At 37.2% G+C, this 22,917-nt stretch overlaps 3 protein-coding genes across 3 annotated transcripts in view; 2 read left to right on the top strand and 1 right to left on the bottom strand.

Moving 5' to 3' along the window:
* The window catches only part of LOC121424794, a 44,316-nt gene extending 41,230 nt beyond the window's left edge, over positions 1–3,086 (top strand). The window contains exons 23-26 of the mRNA XM_041620571.1: positions 412–588; positions 977–1,092; positions 1,360–1,549; positions 2,419–3,086. Coding sequence (XP_041476505.1) covers positions 412–588; positions 977–1,092; positions 1,360–1,549; positions 2,419–2,690 — 755 coding nt within the window. The 3' untranslated portion in view covers positions 2,691–3,086. The remainder of the gene's footprint in view (positions 1–411; positions 589–976; positions 1,093–1,359; positions 1,550–2,418) is intronic.
* Positions 3,087–3,865: 779 nt separating this feature from the next.
* Positions 3,866–7,962, top strand: LOC121425733. Its single transcript, XM_041621907.1, has 2 exons — positions 3,866–4,416; positions 5,209–7,962. The coding sequence occupies exons 1-2, from the start codon at positions 4,128–4,130 to the stop codon at positions 7,092–7,094; spliced, it is 2,175 nt and encodes a 724-aa protein (XP_041477841.1). The 5' UTR covers positions 3,866–4,127; the 3' UTR covers positions 7,095–7,962.
* A 3,266-nt stretch (positions 7,963–11,228) lies between these two features.
* Positions 11,229–14,780, bottom strand: LOC121425486. The gene is made up of 2 exons (XM_041621554.1): positions 14,623–14,780; positions 11,229–12,756 (listed from the first exon to the last, which is right to left on the bottom strand). Exon 2 carries the CDS (start codon positions 12,663–12,665, stop codon positions 11,694–11,696), a length of 972 nt encoding a protein of 323 aa, XP_041477488.1. The 5' UTR covers positions 12,666–12,756; positions 14,623–14,780; the 3' UTR covers positions 11,229–11,693.
* Between the last annotated feature and the right edge of the window lie 8,137 nt (positions 14,781–22,917).

Here is a 22,917-nt window from a genome sequence, read left to right as displayed (position 1 = left end):
AATGGAATCTAAGCAGACAATTTGCAAAACTATTTTCAACAGCAAAACCATTAAAACTTGGAATGAATTTTAATAATGATAATAATATAAGGTATTTATATTGCACACATATCCACCTTGTTAGGTGCTCAAGGCGCTCCTATATTACCCGGCTAAGCTAGGCGTTCACAGCGCACACAGCTTCTTGGGGAATTACTTCATACCGGTACCCATTTACCTCACCTGAGTTGAGTGCAGCACATTGTAGATCAGTTTCTTGCTGAAGGAAATTGCGCCATGGCTGGGATTCGAACCCACGACCCTCTGTTTCAAAGTCCGAAGACTAATCCACTGGGCCACAATGCTCCACATTTTGATAGAGGATCCGCCATGAATATGTAATAAATCCGATTTACATTTGTTTTGTTTTAGGGTTGTGGCGCTATGAAACGGAACACCATACTGAGCCAGAGAGTAGCTCTTACTGGTTGAGTGGACAGCCTGACAGTGGAGGATCAGGTGAAGACTGTGTGGAGCTTTACACTTCTCAGAGTCTCAACGATCGATCCTGCTCAACCACCAATTATTACATCTGTGAAGATGATACTCGTAAGGAGCACTTGATTATTACTGTAAACTGATTATGATCGTACGACCTATATGATATATTCCGAATGATCTGAAAATAAACAGAGGATGTACGTCGATATATTGTTGTCTCTCACACTGCAGGGGGGATATACCAAGAATAGTGCGAAGGGCGAGGGGGTGAAGATGACAGACTGACAGAGAATTAGTCGGAGAGGGACAGAAGCGAGAAAATGAAAACAAACGAGAAGGAGAAGAAGACGAAGAAGAAGAAAGAGGAGGAAGGTGGAGAATGGGGAGGAGAAAAGAGCAAGAATGTGAAGAGGAGGAAGATGCACGGAGAAGCGGTTAACCAAATTAATAGGAACAAAATATAATTTTAAACAGCTTTTTTAAAATCCCTTTCCAGATCCTTCGTCTTACCCAAGCGACCTGTCTGTGGAGGTAGCTGGTACCAATGCTGTCACTATTACATGGGGAAGCATTCCACAATCTGTTCAGAACTCGGACGTCAACGGCATAACCGTAAGAAAATCGCTCCATCTGTATGTTGGTGTGTGTGATGGGACGGGTTGAAAGAAAGTGGGTGTTGTGTGTGTGGGGGTGGGTGCGCGCGTGTGCATGATGTGTGTGCATGGGAGTGCACATAAGTGCGTGTGGGTTCGTTTAAAATGAACTGGATTGATCAGTTGGTGAGGGGTTCGAATGAAGTACGAGCATCCCAAAAGAATTAATCTTCATCTGTCGCACATTATCATCGAAATCATTAGTGTTTTCTTGTCTTTTCCTTAGGTCAATTACTGGCCTATGAACAAACAGAGTAGTAATACAGAGTCTCTTAACTTCGATGTGTCGACGTCATCGCATTACATGACGGGATTGAAACCTGGAACGACCTACGAGTTCGTCATCTTTGCAAGTAATGATAACGGCGACGGTCCCGAGAGCGATCCACCAGTCAATGCAACCTTGGAGTCATCTCGTAAGTTTGAAGACACGATGATAATTTCACAGATCTTAAGTGTGATTCCAGTTGAATTATTTTTACTCTCACTTTCAATACAAAACGGAATTGAATGCTAATCAGTTATTACTAGAACATACCCCCCCCCCCCCAGAAATAAGCAATTCTCATTTCCCCGTCATCATGGGCAACCGAACAAAAACAAATTCTTATTTATAATATGTAAGTCATCGTTAATTTTGAAAAAGAGGTTTGAAAGTTCGTAAATTGCAGGGCAGTCCCAATGCGAATTACTTTCAAGATGGGAAGAAGAAATTGCGCATAAATGAGACGCAGACAAGCCCATCCGATAGTAGCTTCCAAGAAATCCTTGGTTTTGCATGGTTGTCGAGCTTTTTTTACATGGTGGTTATCATTTGATGACCAAATCACCATCGTATCTTTTATGCAACGGGACTCAAGACCGAAGGACTCCATCTTGTCTGATTCAAAGGCGTCTGACACTGTCAATTCTAGAGCTTATCTCATTTATGTAACAGAATTTATAAATCATATTTTGTGTTCGAGCGAAATGGTTTCATTAAGCAAACTCGGGGCATCATAACACACTTCTTTCAACTCTTCTTCATTTTTTTTGCGAGGGGAGCGGTTGAAATCTCTTTTAGATATGAAATGATTAAATATGCAGGTTATGAACCATTTCAATAACATATTGCATATTCAAACATATTACGATAATCTTTATTACTATTATATTTGTACTTTTTCTATTTCTTTCTTCTTTCACTGCGCCTTGGGCACTCTGCCGAGTGGATTTGGCGTATTACAAATCACATATATTATTATTATTATTAATCTTTCTAATTTTTTACATTTTTTTTAAACAGTAACTCGTACCCGAAATGAACGATTATCGGTCTATGTACTTCAAGAGGGGTATCGACTCTCCAACCACTATCTCTACCAATTAGACGCCTACAGTCTGGCTCATTGTACCAACCACTGCACAAGGGATAGTAACTGTTTATCCATCAACTATCACCGGACAGCTGCAGGGCCCATGAAACCATGTGTCTTGAACAGCAACACACATACTGACAATGCAGGCGATTTTGTGTCGGATCTTGATTACACCTATGCCAGTATCGAAGGATTTTAGATCTTTAAATTGGCGGGAAATGCGTCGCCAACAGTCTAGTTTTTCCTCCAGTTACTCTATAAGACTTTTGGATATACAGATTTAGGCAGTAAAGATTAAAAGTCAGAGTTTTAACAGGATATTTTATCAAAGTACCGAAAAGAATAATGACGATAAGATAAAAATCATTGAGAAATCATACATAATGGGAGAACGAAAGTAGTCCTTTTTTCAATATGATATTGTTGCTTGTTATCACTATTCCCTATTCGGTATTTTGAATGTATTCTTAACTGCATTGCAGCAAAGTCAGATATAACACACATTGTAAATAATTGAATATATTTAGATGTTATTTTGTATGATATTTCTACTTCATGTATAGTGAGAAAATAAAATAGCCAGGCGGAAAGAAACGAGTTGTTCCCTTTTTAATTATTGAGTGATTAAGCCAACCATGACATGATGTATGGGAGAACGTCGAGAGACGAAAGATGGTATATGTGTATATATTACGGAGTGTGTAGTAAACGAGAGACTTTGTTAATGAATTATGGGGGGGATATACAATAGTTTGGAAAGGTCAGAAAGTAGAAATGAAATTGTAAAAGCAGATATGTCACTCTTAAGACGTGATTTTTTTCTAATCAGATACCCCCGGAAAAGTGACTGTCGGGAATATTTTATTCAAATTATTTATATTCACTCATGCGCTAATTACGAGTCGTGTGTATAAAAAAGGTGTAAAAAATATGAGCTTTATAATGTTATGTAATTTGTACTTTATATTTGTGATTAAGTTATGATAATTCTCGGATACGCGTTTTTCTGGGACACACTGTATATCCTTCCCCCTCCCCCTTTCCCCGCCTCCAACTCCGAAGTTACACGAGTGCTCATGAACTATATTTGCAAGATATATACATATATATATATTTAAAAAAAATGATTTTAAACCAACTACACATCGACCCCATGTTGCCTCGTATGGAAGGACAAAACATGAATTTCCTCTGCCGAAGTATGTGTTGTTCAATTTTAGATTTCTATATTAATAAGATTTTTTTTTCAATGTAGCAATTGTTCATCTGTAAATATGGTTAAGCCATGCTAAAAAAATGAATAATAAAGTTCCACGGTTCATCGGGCTTGCATGCACAGTTGACATTTGGGAGCGATCTCTTTAACGATAAACGCAATAACAAAACTCGAGCTCCTAACCTACCGCGGATTATTACCATGTTTAGTGCAGTTCGTTTTCATAATTGGCTTATATGTCATCGCTGTAGTGCATCCTACAATACTACATACAATGTTTCTACACAGAACAGTGTAGCATGAGAGCCTGAGACTACCATAACATGTTCATCTGAGGAAGAAACATATATTGAGGCGGAGTAGCTGTTCATTGTGCCCTGTACAGTGAGTTTACAGCCAGTCGCGTATTGTATCGCAGCAATGGCTTTCCAAGGAATAACAGACAAAGAATTAATGGCCATCGCAAATGAAATAGGATTGGAAATTGACGAAATTGGTGTCCATCTCGGCTTCACTTGGCGCAAGGTCCAGTATTTCCAGTTACGTAACATATTAGGGTTCTACCTTGGATCAAGCTTCTCTGGTACCATGGGGATGCTGCATTCTTGGAGGAAGATGAGGAGAGAGCCCGATAATGATCATCGACAAATTCTTGCGAACTGTCTTGTGCGTGCTGGTTGGGTTAACCTATCCGAAAGAGTGCAAAAAGGTATGCCTATCAACCTCGCAAACGCATAAAGGGCACCTGCAAAATGCATGTGGGTTGCAGGCTGCAACCCACATGCAACTTCTTTCTTAATCACATAGTGCTGAATAACTTGTGTGTTGCTAGATAGGTATCCAAAGATATTTCTTGTTTAATCTTAAACAGAGCGTCATAAGTAGTGAGCTATCATTCCCAACCAGGAAGTATAGATTTTCTGGAGCTGACCAAGCTCCTTGAGCTGACCAACTGTTCACACAAATCACTTTTAAAGAAACCGTGGCAGCGCGGCTGCGTTAATGCAAGGAGCTTCCTTGGTTAATGGTAAGTCTATTGAAAACCTTTAGTGACGCTGACCCTGATCACTGGAGGATTCGTTTCAGAAGAGTGGATCCGTTCCCTGAGCCAACATGGAGGCTTTAGTCTAGACGGTGGGGTCCAGGGGCCCTATAGGGATGACCCATCGGCCCCCATCGCTACGGAATCAGCGACGTATTTTTTTGTCTGCCCCCCCCCCCTCCCTGAAAATTAATGCCTAGCCACGCACCTGAATCATATTTCATGCGCATTTTTTTTTCAATTTGTAGATGTTATGTTTAGAATAAGTGATTACCTATTGCGCTTTTTCGTATTATTTTCCAATGAATTTAGTTTTGTAAATGTTTGATTGCCTGATATTCTGGCATCTTACTAGTTTGAATATTTGTGAATAGGGTAATGGTTAATTTTACCTCATTGTTTGATAAACACATTAAAAAAAACAATGGTGTGTTTTTAATTCTTATTTCCCATCTGCAGGCGAATTCATCCCTGAGGCAGGAAACATCAATGACGTGATACTTCTAGGGTCCATCACCATTAACAAGTTGCTCATCATCACCGGTGTGTTGATTGTTCTGCTTGCTATCGTATGTTCTGTGTTTTGTACGAATCTTCTTCTCTTACCAACGGAAATTAAAGAACTTCGGAAGCATCTCATCAATTACTATAATTCACGCTTTTGCGACATCAAGACTGTTCCCTGGAACGATTCCAGTATACTAGATCTTGATGAGTTGTTCATCAATTTGAATCTCTTGCAACGTGACGTTGACCAAAATAGCAATTTGGTCCGGAAAGACATTTCATATACAAAGCTTTTCCAAATAAAAAAGAAAGGAAAAGTTTCGAAGAGGATTCTCCTAAGAGGTGCGGGAGGGACTGGAAAAACAACACTCTCGTGTAAAATTGCCCATGATTGGGGTAGCTGTTTGTGGGGGTTCTCCATCAGGTGTACCCCTTTACTCATCGTTCTTCGGTTACGGTTGGTTGACCCTACGAACAGTCTTGGTCAAGAGGTTGTGAACCAAGGTCTGGTTCCGACAGATCGACATGGAAGTATAACGGCTGACTTAATAAACAGCTATATAAGCCAGAATCCAGAGAGTGCTATCATCATATTCGATGGTTACGACGAGTATGTATATGGCAGTTTGAAGGAAGACGGCAAAAAGGGAGTCCTCGATATTTTAAGGTATAAATCATTCAGAGATACAATGGTGATGGTCACATGTAGACCGTGGCGAATAGCAGATTTTGAAAATGTTCCTGATTACACTCACGTCGAACTGACAGGATTTACCTCGGAAAATGTGGTCGCCTATGTTAAAAAGTTCTTTCTGCACAACAACACGAAATCGGATGACCTTCTGAAGTGGCTTTCTGGTGGCAGGTACCCTGACTTAACAGACCGATTACTGAAGGATTCGGAAGTCTTGCCGTGTGATAATTATTACTTTGATTGTAGCATTGAGGACATTTCTTTCATGGCAAGATACCCTCTGTTTTTGGCCATGTTTTGTGAGCTCTCAAAGAATGAAAGTTTCCTGACAGAGACTTACACCGTCCCTGACGTGTTCAATAATATCATAGAATACATGTACGAACAATACACTAACAAGATAAAGGATTCTGAAAGGGGAGACCTCGTTGATTTCGACAATTTAAAGGTGTTTCTTGGAAAGCCAGCATATGATAGTTTTTGGGGACACCCCGGTCCGATTCAGAATGAAAAAACTGTGTTCACTGCAGAGGAGTTCAAAAATGATACTGTCTTTAGATTAGGTAGTGAAATCGGATTCCTGACCAATATTCCAGAAAATGACTATTACCGGGGCAGGATGCCTCGACGAAAAGTCTACACAACGGTATTCTTCCACAAGTTCGTCCAAGAATATTTTGCGTCTTGCTATTTTAATCATCTACATGACAATTTCCCTTCTAGAGCTAAGAGAATACAACATATCTTTGCCAAGGATAATACCTTCATCTTCTTTTGTGCCTCATCGGCAAAGGTAACAACTGAAGAGATGAAGCAGTACATAGAGAGCGATTCACATCTTTTCGTCAAAGAATATATCCATACTGCAGGCTCGAAGATTCCAGCTAGTTTTCAGGGTTTAGTTGGCAGTATGAGCGAAGGTAGTAAGATAGAAAATTCCTATACCAATGTACAGGGTCAAAATTTAGTGCCTTTAGTCGGCCGTATGGAGGGTAATAGTAAGTTGATAAATTCTTTTAATTTTGGGAATGGAAATTACAAAGAGAATAAGGTGGAGATGACAAAAAGGAAGAGGAAATGGGCAACACACAGGAAGCATAAAACGGACGAAAATAAGAGGACGAAGAAGAAAACACAAATCTGACGAAAATCTGTAATAGGCACATGTTACAAGTGATTTTTTTTTCAAACAAGTGCACACCAAGTTACCAATAATGCATATAGCATTTCCATTTATTTGAAAGCAAGATAAAAGAGCATTGTACATTAAATGCTTTGCCCACGGGCTAGGTGTCGCGGCCGGGGATCGAACCCCGAACTTTCTATGTATAGCCAGGCGCCCTAGACCACTCGGCCACGGCATCCCCTGTGATACTATGAAGAATCGATCAAGAATCAATCCTGAACAATGAGACAGACGATCACATCCATGATCATACACAATCCATTGACGTATTCAAACCAAGCAGACTTGACACGCTCCCTACTACACTGCATCTCTTCAAGAAGACACTGCTAAACCTTCCTCTGATGGTTCTCTGCTGATGAGTATATCATGTTCTTCCTAGACATTCCAGGAAATTCCACAGACCTAAGAAAGGAAACACTTAAGTAAACTTAACATAGGATGGTGGATTTTACACTAAACCATACTTACTATGCTTGTTTTAGAAAATCGTAAATGATTGAGAGTATAATTCTAGTAATGATGACTTATGAAAATGGTCGGGTTCTCATTCCAAATTAATCAACTTGTGAATTGTTATAATTATATCCTGTTCACAGCTGAGATATGGTTATTCCATTTAAGGAAAAAGATCCCCAAAACCTTACTATTGACAGACCCCTTACTATGTTAACCGCTTTTTCAAAGTTCTTTCAGAAAGTGACTTTGTCAGAACGTTGAAACTTCTCACCAAGAGAAATGCACCTTCTCACTTTCAATTATGGTTATGCTTTCGAGAAAAACAACAGCATATTATAATAACCTATGCCATGCTAGGTTTTAATGATAAAAAATCAATCAACAAAAAGTTACACATCATTGGTATATGCCTTGATTATGCTAAAGCATTCGACGCAGTAAATTATGCTATTTCACTTAGAAATTGCAAAGTTGCAAGTGTCCGGTGTTCAGTTACTTAGCTCCCGGAAAAGAATATGTTTCTAGCAAATCATAATGTAAAATCAGTCAGGGACATTTCAGTGAAAGAAAGGAAATCCTTATTGTGGATCCAGACGCATATTTTTTTTTACTAATGGTGGTTCGGTGGTTCATAGTTTAAAAAAAATAGATCTTTTGTTTGTGTTTACGTAAATCTTTTTTTTTTCAAGTGGTTACTAGTATATGGTAAAATGAATGGTCTTCAATTTGTTACCACCGCTTTCAGAATAAATTAAATAAAACAAAACATAATCCCTTTTTTATACGATTTCCCATTTCGTCATACTTGTTTATTCATTTGTATTCGTTTGAGATTGGAAATAACTTCCCCCACAAAACATTAGAACTAGCACTCCACACATGGAGAGGATTCAATGCTTGTTAATATACTAAAAATGAGTGAGAAAAGGGAGAGAAAAGGAAGAATGAAAAAGAACAATGGGATTGATGAAATTTATATGAAAGAAATGCCTGCTTGAAACAAGATTGTAGGGGAATGGTGGCCAAAAATTCGAAGAACATAATGGATTATAGATAGATAGGAAAGGGCGGGGCCAGTTTGTCAAAAAAAAATCAAATATAGGAATGAGAAGGTGTGCTTTTGAGTGTTTGTGGATGTGCGTTGAGGGTGATGTAGAAGATGACCCTTTAACCGCATGACTTAAAACAGAAATTGACGATCATTAACACGATTATCACATTCGTCAAATAAATAATGGTGCCACCTTAACGACCACTTCTGCATTATTATACAATGCGTATAAAAAAGTTTACACATTGAAAATATATATACATATATATACAACATGTGGGTAATTTTTTCACATATAATGTTGGGTTTGGGTCTCAGCTATCCAATGAAAGTAACATTTTTGACAGAATGTTGCACTTTAGTCAGCACTGTCCATTTTTGTAAAGCTCGCAGAAATCTGCGCAGAAATGCTCATTTTCACGCTGTGTCAAGGGGAAGGGCGAAGTCAAACTTACCCTGCAAAACATTTATCATACATTTCCCTTGCACTTTTAGTCAATTGAAATAAAACGGATACATTCAAGCATTCTGTAACGATTTTGTCACCCAAATTTTAACCATTAGTAAGCACAACTTTTACCCTTTTTGTGCCAGCTGGATCTGAGGACATAACTGAATCTGAACAAAAGTTTATATCAGACATCTCCAGCATTTTTCAGTTTATATCATTTAAAGTGGGTTTACACTTCATCTTTCATTTAATACTTGTTTCTTCACACTTTTCCCAAGCTTTACAATGATTACCAAAATGAAAATCAAGCCTAAGCCATTTCATGTAAGTCACAGCTCGGTATAAAGCAAATATCGTCACGATGGCCTCGGTGTGCTGGGGAGTGGGGAGGGGCGCAATGCACTCTTCGAAGTGTTTTTGGCAAGGAAACAAGTTAAAAATATATAAAAAGATATCCTCAAATCAATTTTACTAGCTAGATTAACCCCAGTTCACGAACTTGACTTCAGGTCAGGTGACTTGAGGTGTCCTGACTTCAGGCCAATTCTCAGGTGTGCATTTCCATTGCCACACGCACACACATATCACGAAAATAAACATACATCATCATCATCACCATAATCAAGATTTCCTTATCATTACTATAATCATGATAATGATCATTAGCATGAACATTATCGCTAGTAAAACTGCTAGCAATCCTATTATCAATGCTTCAGCACTAACAATACAACGTAATTACAATAACAACAACCTGTCAGCTCCCATCATAAAACTTCCATTGACTGATGAATCAACAAAACAATTGTTTCCATATTTTGCGTTCTTTAATTGCATAAATATTAAAGACAATGTAGCAATGTTGTTTAGCAAAGATGGGGTAAGTATGGAAACTGGAATTCACGTAATCAAACATTATAAAAAGTTCAATAGAAAATAGTAAGCCTCAATTTGATATGGACTGCTTAACCTTATTACTGTTTCGGACAATTTTCGTGAAAAATGTCGTAAAAACATAAAAGAATTAACAATTATTCCCCTTCAAACAATATTTTTGGTATTTGATATGGAAGCAAATTGACTGAGAAAAGGTATTGCGATTATTTACGAGTACTCATGACATACAGAAAGGCAAGAACATATTTAATGTGTCTAATAAGTGAGAATGAGTAGATAATGTCATTATATGAGCAATAACTTCGCCGAATAGTGTGTAATGATCCTTGTATTTTATGTCTAATTTTCAAACCATATTACACTTTGCAAAAGGGCATATTGGCTACAAGATGCTTCTATCGTTGGGCTGGCATGTTTTGAATCATTATTCTTCGACTGTGCACATTTAAATGGATAAGGTCCATGTTGGCAGCTAGGTTGGAGAATGGCAAGCATAGGTCATAGTCTAAAACTAAAACAGATCACCATTCCGAGATTTATCCTATGTATGAAAAAACAAAAAGAGAGTATGTTCAAATCCCCCAAAATAAGAGGTTATGTGTAAATTAAGGAACACTGCCACCCAGGGGCGTCGATCCATTTTTCAGATTGGGGGCAAAATGATTAACGTTCCAAAGGCGCTCGATCGTACAAGGCACCCATTCACACACCCTCACACACACACACACACATATATATATATATATATGAATAATGATACACAGACACGTATCTCACCAACAAATTAATGCGAGCGCGAAGCGCGAGCTGATTTTTTTTTTGTATACAGACAGGAAAAGCGTGACTGTTTAGGGCTGTTTGTAAATCATGAAGAAGATACATATCTCACTACACAGATAGTACGAGTGCCGAGAGTGAGCTGAAATTTCTTTATATTCTGACCTGAAAACTTGATATTTCTAAGCATTTTTGGTACTCATGATTAAAATTAGTATCTAAAAGAAAAATAGATGCGAGCACGAAGCGCGAGCTGAAAATTTTGACATTTCGATCTGAAAATATGACATTTTAATAGAAGTTTTTGATAAAGAACAAGATATATATCCAAGAAAAGATGATTGCTAATCGAAGCAGGAGTTCTTTTGAAGCTTAAAACTGAAAATGGGACATTTACATTCACCTATTTAATCATGAAAAGTATGGGTGTTTGCTACAGAAATGATGCGAGCGCGAAGCGCGAGCTGAAAATATTTATATTCCAATCTGAAAAGCACGACTTTAAATAAAGAACGAGTTGTATATCTCAATATCGCTTGCTGAACTTTATAATCTTGTTTTTTGTTGTTGGTATATCCGGAATTATTGGGGGGGTGGGCATAATGATATGTTTGCCCCCCCCCATATTTTCATTGGTTGGGCGATCGCCCCCTGCTCCCCCCCCCCAGGATCGACGCCTCTGCTGCCACCCCACCCCCTTCATTACCTGCGTCATCTGTCTTTTATTTAATGGATCATTTATTTCTGGGGCAAATTATTACAATATTCACCATACAATACAAGTCTTTTCATAAATTGATTTTATGAACCTTTATATTATATATACATATATATGTACCCCCATAATGCAAAAAGGATTTAAATGTTTTTTATCCATTCATTATTCGGCTGATAAAATAGGAACGTAGTGATCACAAGCTGTTCAATTAAGTTTCATCTTGTCTAGCCAAGCTAACACCTCAGCTCGTTTGCTTTCCTCCAGATAGTCCTCCTCCTCTTTCTTTGCTCCTGCCTTCCATTTCAGAATGGACTTCTTGAAGGCATCCTTTGCTTTCAGCACGGTATTGTTTCGCCATAGATTCACGGTGTCCTCCTGCAGATCTAGTGACGTCTTGCCTCCCGTCAAAGACTTCCGTCGCATACGAACCGTCGGCATTCCGTCAGTTGGTAAGGTCACGTTACCGCTATGCAGGTCAGATGACCGAAACGTGGGTTGCTCGTCAATCTTAGGATTCCTATCGACCATGAACAGTTCTCGAGGAGAGTGGGTAGTGATCTCTGGGATGAATCTTTTCGGAGGTGGAGGAGGTTTCAGCTTGGGTGGTTGGCTTAGATATCGCGGGGACGTACCACCACGGCGCTCCCTCCAAAGGTCGTGTTCGTGTCTAAACTTCTTGGTGAATAACCCGTAGAGTTCCGGCTGGAATTCGGAATTGATGGAAAGTTTGGTCTGGCTAGCTGGCAAGTCGAAGGTGATTCCTCTGGAAATAGACTGGCGGGCTATGGCTCGTCGTATTTCAAAGGTTTGTTTATCAAGGGCTTTACTTGGTATCCAAGAGAAGGCAGATTGTGTTCTGGTCTTAGCGGACCTGCTGTAGTTCGGCACGGAGGCAGCATTCTCTAGCCTAACCCTCTCGACTGGGTCATCTTCTGGATCATCTGACGAGTAATCCGACTCAGCCGCTCCACCATCTCCGTCGTCGTCGTCGTCGTCATTGTCGTATTTATTATCATTAAGCCATTCCAAACCATTATATGGCATGCATGACTTACGGCTGATGCTCTCACGAACTCTATCCCAGTCAGCAAGGTCCAAAGACGGGAAGGAGTCCCTTGATTTGAAGTCTGACGGCCTCCTATGGACCTGCTTGAAGACATCATAAACAGTACACATCGCTGAGGAATTGTGTTGAGATCGACTAGTAAAATAGACCCAGTATGTCAAACAACCGCACCCATGTGCTGCATCTACCAGGTTGACATACCTGAAGGGAGAGATGGAAATGGTAGTCTGAATCAACAAAGATATAATGGAAAAACAGACTTTTTCAAAACAAATTATTCGTCATTATTTTTCTTTCAACATCGTCATATATGACAAAACAATTACACAATTAGTTTACCGTGTATAGATACACATTGGCGGCAGTGATAATGGAGTGTCTTAGTGAGACTTTTTAAATTGAAATACGAGGTATAATAGTTATATGAGCCAGCAATTTCTTTCCTAATTTATCTTCTTTTATGTATATTCCTTTGTCCCTCTCGTTTCAATTTTCTCAAATTTTAAATTTGTTATTGCTTTGCAATGTCAAAATAAGTTATGATTTGGGGGCAGAACGTGATATACGAACGTTAATTTCTTAATAGTCGCAAGAGAGCGAACCAAGCCAGAAAATACCTTTTTAAAATAAAAATATCGAATTCCTGAAATATTTTAACATAATAGCCGTTAAATCATATGTACGCATTTGGTTTGATAATATGAGCAGGGATTTCAGGAGAAATGGTTCTAAGACAAAGATAGGTTATAATGTCAAAAGACCCAAAGGATTAAGATTGGCACTGTAGACAGTGCCGCTTTGATGTATGGGCTATCCTTCGAATGAAGTTTCTTTGCAAATGGGGTTAGATCCACTTTAGACCATTCCGAGAAAATCATGTATTTTTTATTCTCCCATATTTTAATATTCTTATGTGAAACTAAATTGCCTCCATGTGTAGCCCCAAGCTCTGGAAAGCTTACCCCTTGGAGTTAGGAAAGCACCATCCGTAAACACCTTAAAATCAAAGCTATTTAATTGATAACAAGCATTACAGGAGTCCTAAAAAGCGCAGTAGAATATATACTTTATGGAATAGTTTCTGCGCTCTATGAATATTATATTATTATTATTATTGTTATATGAATACAAAATTGGATATAAAAGAAATCTGCCTGTCTTCATATTTTTTAACATTTTTTCCAAAAATTACCATTGTGGATCTAGCCCCTTTTGCAAATAAACTGAAATGGATCCAACCCCTTTTGGAAAAAAAAGCAACTAAAAATTTATACATTGGGATAAAAAAATATCAAATTTTATGAAATGTGGATCTGACCCCTGTTGCAAATGAGCTATTCAGAAGATTTTGTTTACAAAAAGGGGTTAGATCCACTTTAGACCATCCCAAAAAAATCATTTTCTTATTCTCCTATATTGTAATATTCTTATGCGAAACTATGTCGTCATGATGACCCTGTACCATGTGAATAAAAAAATTGGTATAAAACAAGGCTGCCTGTCTTTTAAAAATATATTTCCCAAAAAAATTACCTATATGGATCTAGCCCCTTTTGCAAACTAACTGAAATGGATCTATCCAAAAAAGTGATTTTTCTTTACCAATTTTGTTAACTTTTAATGGGAATATCAACTTTTCTTAGGTATAATCTTATTGAGTTACTACAAATCTATAAATTGAGACCAACCCCCAAAAATCAAATTTGCAAATGAGCTCTTCAAATACAGATAATAATTAGCTGAGTTTTTAGTTTGAATATACATATATATATATATAAATGTTTTCTTAATAGAACACACACGAAATCGTCTAGCATGATAAAACAGACAAGAGATTCACTTTTTTCTCAATTTCAGTAATGATGGAACGAATGGCACCAATCAAAATACTTTGGCACATCATGAGCCTAGAAAATTCGTAATTTTAAAGAGAAAAACACTGATACATATTTAATTAATTCCTCTGATAAATATAAAGTAATTGATTTTGACAAAGAATATACAGGAAAATCGGAGTGTTATTATTATCACTATCAAAGAAAATTAACAAAGCCGAAGAAAACTTACTGCTTGTATCATCCACTGCAAATCACTTGTCTTCTAATCTGTTTTATTTTTCGCGCTTGAGACGTAAACATGAACAAAAACTGCAAAATCTTGACGAAAACTCAAAAGAACGATAACTTTTCTACAATACGAGGGGAATGACGTTGCTTTCTCCTATACTTTCTCATGTTATCTTCTGATCGATTTACTTTTAAGCAGTATCTTGGGACACTTTCTGTATTTTCTAAAGGTAACAACAAACAAAAGATTTATTGATTGAGGTGGGAGTAATGGGAGAGGGCGTTTGTCAAGTTAAGTTTCGTATCCCCTTGAGATACCGTATGCATGTTCAGTATATATATCAATCATAAAAATTGTCAAATCGTATTGCACGAACCAGGACAAGCCTATGGATAATTGTAGGCACTTATTGCAAAGACGCTTCCCTACCAAGGACAACATGTACTTAGAAAGAATATACTGCTTTACTCACTTGAATGTTTTCATGTTTGGTACCATAAGGCGGTTTCAAAAGGGTTGGTTTCACAAACATATCAACGCTTTGTCGATCACAACCGAATGTTTCTTTGCTGTCTGCTTGTTGTTTAGATAATTTTTATTTTTTATCAACGAAATAGTAATGGATTGACTCGTTCTAAAATTGCGATATTCCTTTCTATTTTTATGTGGTTGTGAATTAATCCTCATTTTCTATATAAAATGTGATTGTGTGAATGAAATCCTACTAAATGTTTTGTCTAGGCCCAAAAGTCGATTTCTTAATGATAAACATGATATAGGTATACTAATCACGTTGACTATAAGGTAAGTCCCTATATTTTGTGAAACCACGCCTCTTATCTCATTATCGATTTGTTGTTATCGATCGTCCTTGGTTTAATCAAAGAAGGAGTGTATATAGGTCGGACCAAGCTGTACAGACACAAATCGATATCTGTTATCATAACTATCGATCATCTTCCTCGCATTGGTACCCTGCTCATTATAGCTGCCAATATTATTAGCAGAATGTTATTATCTTTTATATCTATCTTTGCTGGGGGTAATTATAATCTTGTAGACAAATCGTTCTATGGTCTGTGACTTATTTTGACAATAGTCATGTTTTTTAATACTCTAAGACGAAAACAATTGACTGACACTGCTCAAGATAAATTGAGCTGATAAATGTTTCATCCTACAAGGTTGATAAAAAGGTGTAAAGGAAGACCCTGGTTATCTGGGGTTATGTCAAATTCGACCTTACTTAAACATTATATCTTAAATGTTTCAGTCTCATATTGAGCCTTCCTATTTTTGAGAAATATGAAATATAAAAAAAAAATCGTGAATAGTTCAGTAATTTCATTACAGTAAATGTAGTTTATATTGAACACATACGATCTCGAGTTGATCTACGAATATCAACAACGTCTACTTGTGGTTTTGACGAAAACACCGTTGATGCCGAAGAGGATTTCCAATACACATGTAATTAGGAATTGACATATGAAGATGAATTTCAGGGCACGATTCACCAACATAATTTTCTCATTTAAAGGTAAATACCACCATTAATGTAGGCCTTCACATCAAGTATTTTTAGTATTTTATTGCTTTACAATTCAACTTTTCTTTTATTTGTCATTGGTTTAGTAACGATATAATATCCGTATTTTCTATGTTACAATGAATACAGAGCAGTGTTGTATTGCCTTGATACTCGGCCTTGGCCTTAAGCGCCTTAAGGCCTACTTTTTCAAAGCCTTAGCCTTGAATATTCAAGCCTTGGCAATGAGAGAGCCTTGGCCTTGGCCTTGAGGATATTGAGCCTTGAAATTTCAATTCATTTTCAAGGCTTTTTCAAGGCATTTTGTTTTTTGTACTTTCATTTGCTTTTATATAAGTAATTATAAATGTTATGACGTTATTAGTAATTGTTCTGTATATTTAATGGCACTACTTCCAGTCAGCAGTAGTAAGTGTACTAGCAGTGCCATAAATTGTGATTATCACCATCATCAAGAATTATCATCATATTCATGTATGTAACAAAGAAAACAGTAATGATGAAAAATAACATTATTTTTTGGTAACGTGTTGTACTCATGACTAGTGATGATAATAATGATAGTAATAATCATTATGATAAAAATTACAATGATTGATGACAGGAATAATTCTGACAGCTAATTTTGACAACAATTTTCATTAAGAATAATAACAAGGATTTTCCTTGTATTATTTCCTTTGGCCAAGAAGAATGTTTTAAGTCTTAATGATATTCTGAAAAGATTTGGTAAACTTGAACACAATCTTCAATTTTGTCATATCTAAATCGCATGATGAACCAAAAGTTTTGAGGGGCCAAGCATGGCATATATAGAGAGAAAATTTTCTGCCAAAAAAGTTGAAAGCGATTGTTTTTTTTAAGTGAGCGAGCAAAATTTTTCACCCTCTTACTAAAGAAAAAGTAATTTTGTGTTAGATTGTTTTAGAATGTCCAATTTTCAGGTTGGAATATCACAAGTTTTTGAGCTCGCGCTCTGCGCTCGCATTATTTGATCGGTGAGATACATGTATGTATCATATTTATGAGTCACTAAAGATGCTAAATGCAGTCTTTATCAGCTTACTTTGCAGACCTGTCAGTATATTAAAAATTTCAGCTCGCGCTTAATTCTTTAGTTACATACACATCTTTTTCATGAATACCAAAACCCGGAATATTTAATCTTTATGTCTCAATGTCAAAAAGTTTTTGCTTATGATTCGCGCTGGCAACATCTCGCAAGGATGCCCTTTTAAAAGTGATTAGCACTGTAATTGACCAAACATCGAGATTTTCAACTTCAAAATTGATTTTTTTTAAACCACTAAATCAAAATATCTATCTTATCAATGAGAAATCACTAAAAAATGCTTTTGTCAACTTAATTTCCACAAAATACACAACTACTTCACATAGTTGATAATCTCATTTTGGAAATATCTGTTTGCACCAAATGCCAATTTTGACATTTAAGTGCCCTTTTTGGCTTTGACCCCCCCCCCCAAACAAAAAACGTTCTGCCGCCCCTGTCCCAGGGAGTGGAGAAAGACTAATATTAAGAATGGGCATGCCAAGATCAGATGACCGTGGTAATAATACTTATTGCAATGTAAATCACATTAAAAAACAATACATCATAATAATAATTTAATAATAATAATTATATGTACAAAGGTAATTATATTATTATTTTATTATAGCATCTATTACAAAATTATTATTTTTTTCATGCACAAACGTCAAAATTTGTGCTCGCTCATTTCGCTCGCTCTCACCTATTATACATTTTGCCCTGTTTGCCATGTCTGCTGCCTAAGCATTGTTGGCTTATTGTTCCATGTATCGAAAGTTTGAAATGCCTTGGCCTTGATGGCCTTGAGGTTTTCAAGCCTTGGCCTTGGCTTTGGGTTTCAACGCCTTGGCATCGGCCTTGGGTATTAAAGCCTTGGCCTTGGATATTAAAGCCTTGGCCTTGGCCTTGGAGGTTTATGCCTTGACTACAACACTGATACAGAGTAAGCAGATCCAGTCAGGTGAAATCTGGCAGATAACTGATGGAGGTTTAAAAATAGATATATATATATATATCCCATACCCTTAGTTAAAATAGTGTTGAGCTATTTTTCTTTGACATTTATTAGAACTTCTCAGCGAACCCATGGGTTGATGGGTGGTGCTCCGGGCGCCCACACCTAAAGGAAAAATATGGGAGAATTTAGGAAAATAGACAATGGAAATAAGCGATGTAAAAACAAGAGGAGAGGTGTGGTTGGAAGGCTGATTCCCCTTTTCTGGCTTGTTACGGAATTTTGGAAGAAAAGTGGGCCCGCCCTTCGTCAATTTTGGATATGCCACTGAGTATTTATGAATGTGATTGTGGTCATAAACTTTTTTAAATATTATCAATGGTTTTAAAGTCCAATGTCTGAAAAGGAATACCAATGCAATTGTATATAGACATAGACAGGTAAGGAATGGGAAGATAGAACGAGAAAGAGAGAGAGAGAGGGGTAAATAGAGAGATTGAGAGAGGAGGGTGGGAGGGAGAGAGAGGCGGGTAGAAAAAGAAATTATTGTTTATTCGAGTTTAAAGTACAATATATATGACTAATGACTCAACGTTTAAGAGCTCACATTCATGAAGGTCATATTCTATTTACTCATTTGTTTCTCAACATTTAATTTAAGTGGACAATAAAAACCAATAATACAGTTCAATAGTTCATGAGTGAGAATTTTGGCCAAGATTTACTTTGATATTTATCACAACATAATTTATGACAACATAAATCTTAAGTTGATTTTACCATTCGGATATAATGGAATAGAACATTAATTTTCGATACTTTAAATTTTACCACAAATGGATTTCACGAACATGGCATAAATCGGGGGTTTCTTCACCCTGTGTGCCCCCTTGAAACCAAAAATGATACCTACCTCAATTTCTACCACTATATTACATATATTCTTTTCATAAGCAAGCCTTTATCGCCACCACCCCCCCCCCTCACACACACACACACACCCATACACACCACCACCAACACAAATATTCATGAGCACAGAAACAGCCATTTAACTTATAAAAAAAATGAAACTGACCAGAGAATCAAATTAAAACATAACAATGTAAACACATAAGGGGAAAAAGATAGCCTGGATCAATCTAATCTTTATTCTTAACAATAAAGAGTACTTTGTGACAGATTAACCCCCCCCCCCCCTTCCCCACAGTTAGATACCGAGAGGCTTCATACGCCCTCTTGCGCGAAAAACAACCAAGCCAATACACACGTACAAACAAATTAAAAGATGTCGTAAAGTTTATTCTCATAAATAATAAATCTTCTATTAATGAGATGGATACATTTACAAAATGAATATCGTCAAACAAATCTGTTTCAAGTCACCACATGCAAGCAATAAATATAAAGATATTCCACTCAAACAAGAGGGGATGTATAGATACAGTCGGACGAATATACCAACATGAGGGGGGGGTTACATTTTCTGGAATTGGAATTGTTTAGGGGACAGTAATTCTTAATTTTTGTCATTTTCACAGAGACACATGTATGTAATTTGACTGGTTGGTTCTGAATTTGGGGTGAAAATTACTACCAACTTTTACAAGTATACAAATCTCTCATGTGTCATACCAACGGCGTACAGATAGGGCGTGGGGCCATATACCCTAACAAATATCAGGACCAAGAAAAGAAAGAAAATTATGAAATATGGTCTCGTTTTCTGATAGAAACTCAACATTTTTGCTCACTCGCACCTTTTTAGAGCCCTTGCACTATACGCCATATCTTTTCCCTAAAGACATTTGATTTATTACCCCACTAAGGATTATATATATAGTCTACAGAAATGCTGAAATAACATTTGAAATAGAATGCAGAGGCCTATAAATGGGTCATTTTTTCCATTACCATATATCGCAATGATGTTACAATCCTCAAATAAGTTGGTATCTGATACGCAAACATGGATAGTTATTCATTATTGATCAGGAATAATGCATTATCCAGACAGGATTATCTACCATGTTTCACAGACAATAGGAGTGACATGAAAGACGAATTGAAGGCAATCAGTTTATGTTAGTATTAATTTTCTTGGAGTGGTCCACGTCTTTCTCCTTTAATAGAATATCGATTTAAATCATTCGTTCATTTTGATGTGAAGAAGAAAAAAAGCACATTTGCTTTACACATTCAAGAAACTGAGTAGATTAGTCGACCCCATTAACAATCTTTAATGAATAATTGGTTAAAGGACAAGTCCACCCCAACAAAAATTTGATTTGAATAACAAGAGAAAAAAATAAACAAACATAACACTGAAAATTTCATCAAAATCGGATGTAAAATAAGAAAGTGATGACATTTTAAAGCTTCGCTTCATTTCACAAAACAGTTATATGCACATCTTGGTCGGTATGCAAATGAGGAACTGATTACATCACTCACTCACTATTTCTTTTCTATTTTATTATATGAAATATGAAATGTTCAAGTTCAAGTTCAAGTTTATGTTTTCATTTTCTCGTCACTGTCATGTGAAATGCGGTTTCATTCCTCCCTGAACACGTGGAATTCAATTATTTTAACATTTTCTGCTTCAGGCAAGGAGGTCCTAATCGTCAAATTCGTAAAAATTGAAATATTGTATAATTCAAACAATAAAAAACAAAAGACATAGTGAGTGAGTGACATCATCGACTCTCTCATTTGGATGAAACTGGCTCGTTCATATAACTATTTTGATAAAAATAAGCGAAACTTTGAAATGCAATAACTTTCCTATTTTACATCCGATTTTGATGAAATTTTCAGCATTGTGTTTGTCTTAATTTTCTTAATTGATTCAAATCAACTTTTTTCTGAGGTGGACTTGACCTTTAAACATGTGACGTCATTAAAGCAAAGCAAAGAATTCAAAAATGAAAGAAAAATTAGATTATACAAAAAAGGTACCAAAACAGAAACCTAAACGCACTTTGCATGCTTTACGACTGTTTTTCGTTAGTGTCCGGTAAGTAATCATGGTAATAATGCTAATGAATAAAAAAAAGTGGAATTTCATAGAAAAAGGTGTTGTGGAAACAAAGAATATTATTTTGACCTAATGAAAATAATTAGAATAAAATAGTATTTGTTTAACCAAATGTGAATATGAAAATAAATAAAACAAGATGAACATGTATCTCCCCATTTTCTGGTAAATGATACTTGAAGTTATAAATGTATACATACGAATGAAAGTGGCCGTTTCGCTATTTCAGATTAGTAATAATTTTTACATAGAGTTCCGACGAATTAACGAGAGAATATTTGTAATATTTCAGAGTGGTATGACGGTGATTTTATTACCTTCATCATCACTTTGATCATCAAGGGTCATTTTGACCACTGAGTTGTTAACCCCATCCAACCATTTTGAAATTCTCTCATTCAGTTCGGAGTCACTTTCATCTTGATCTTCATACACGTAGTCACCAACGACGTCGCTCTCGGGTTCGATTTTCTCCTTGGCGATGTTGTTATTATTCATGACGTTCGTAATAGAGATCGTAGGATGGTCGTAGGTAGCTCGTAATTTGTTCTGTTTTGGAGGCGGTACCTCGGGGAGGAAACCATTGTTCAAGTTGTCACCGAGGTCATCCACTGAATTTGAACTGATGCTGAAACTAGCTCTGTACTTACGACCGTGGTGTGTAATTGTCTGAGGATTCCCTGTTGCATCACCAGCGATTGGTCGTAATTGGCCTCTCCCCCTTTCAGCGTCATCTCCTAATGGACTTTGGTCGTTGCTCGCTCGGCTATCAACCCGGCGACAAAAATCATTGACCTTCGCAGCAACCCGGTTGAATTCCCGTTCCGAATGCTGCATCATTCTCCGTTTCACCATCGAGGAACTGGAATACCGCCTTGCTCTGACGTTCGGTAATCTCCCGTTGGCGATCAGGGCTTCGCCGCGCTGTTGAGTCAGGACATTGGCCAGGGTGAGACCCGTTGGTACGGAGAACGACCTCGTCAGAGGAGGTCGCTGACCACCGAACCGTTTCATCGGCAAGCCTGATTTGTCGACAGGCGGCGACGGAGTTGGCCGCAATGGAGCTGACAAAACCCGCATTTTGCCATAAGTTTGAGATGATGATGATGTCGACGACGATGACCGCCGGGTGCGCTGTTGAAGGAGAAGACGGTCTGGGATTTTCTTCTCTTCCTTCTCTTGTTTCCCATGTTCGTCATCGTTTGGGAGACAGAATGACACTGATTTCCGTAATGTTCTCTGCCCAGGTTGTATCTTGTCATCATTCATTCTAAAGAGAGTTACAGCAACTTTGTAATTTTTTTGCTAGTCACCATGGTTGCGCTCCAACAGGAACACCATAAAATGGCATCAGTAATTATCATCGTTTATTTCAATAGACAAGAGCAGAAAGACACAAACGAGTGATGTTGCTTGATCCAATATTTAAGACTGGTAGATCAGCCAAGTCCCCATGACAACTTAGGCTGTATGCATGACGTTGGTTTCTGTGAGTGAAAGAGACAACAGAAAAATGCTAAATTATCATCATGTTTGCAACAAGTGTGAGAATGATGAACATTGGCACATAAAGTTTCATGTATGGTTTGAAATTGGAGCTAGGTGAAATAACTGATACACCAACTGTATCAGCCGTAGACATTGTCACACAACACCAACATGACATTATACATTGAACACTAATTCATTCAAGGAGA

This window comes from Lytechinus variegatus, chromosome 12, assembly GCF_018143015.1.
Source record: "Lytechinus variegatus isolate NC3 chromosome 12, Lvar_3.0, whole genome shotgun sequence".
NCBI classification, from domain to species: Eukaryota; Metazoa; Echinodermata; class Echinoidea; order Temnopleuroida; family Toxopneustidae; genus Lytechinus; species Lytechinus variegatus.
This window is presented reverse-complemented; position numbering and strand designations above follow the sequence as displayed.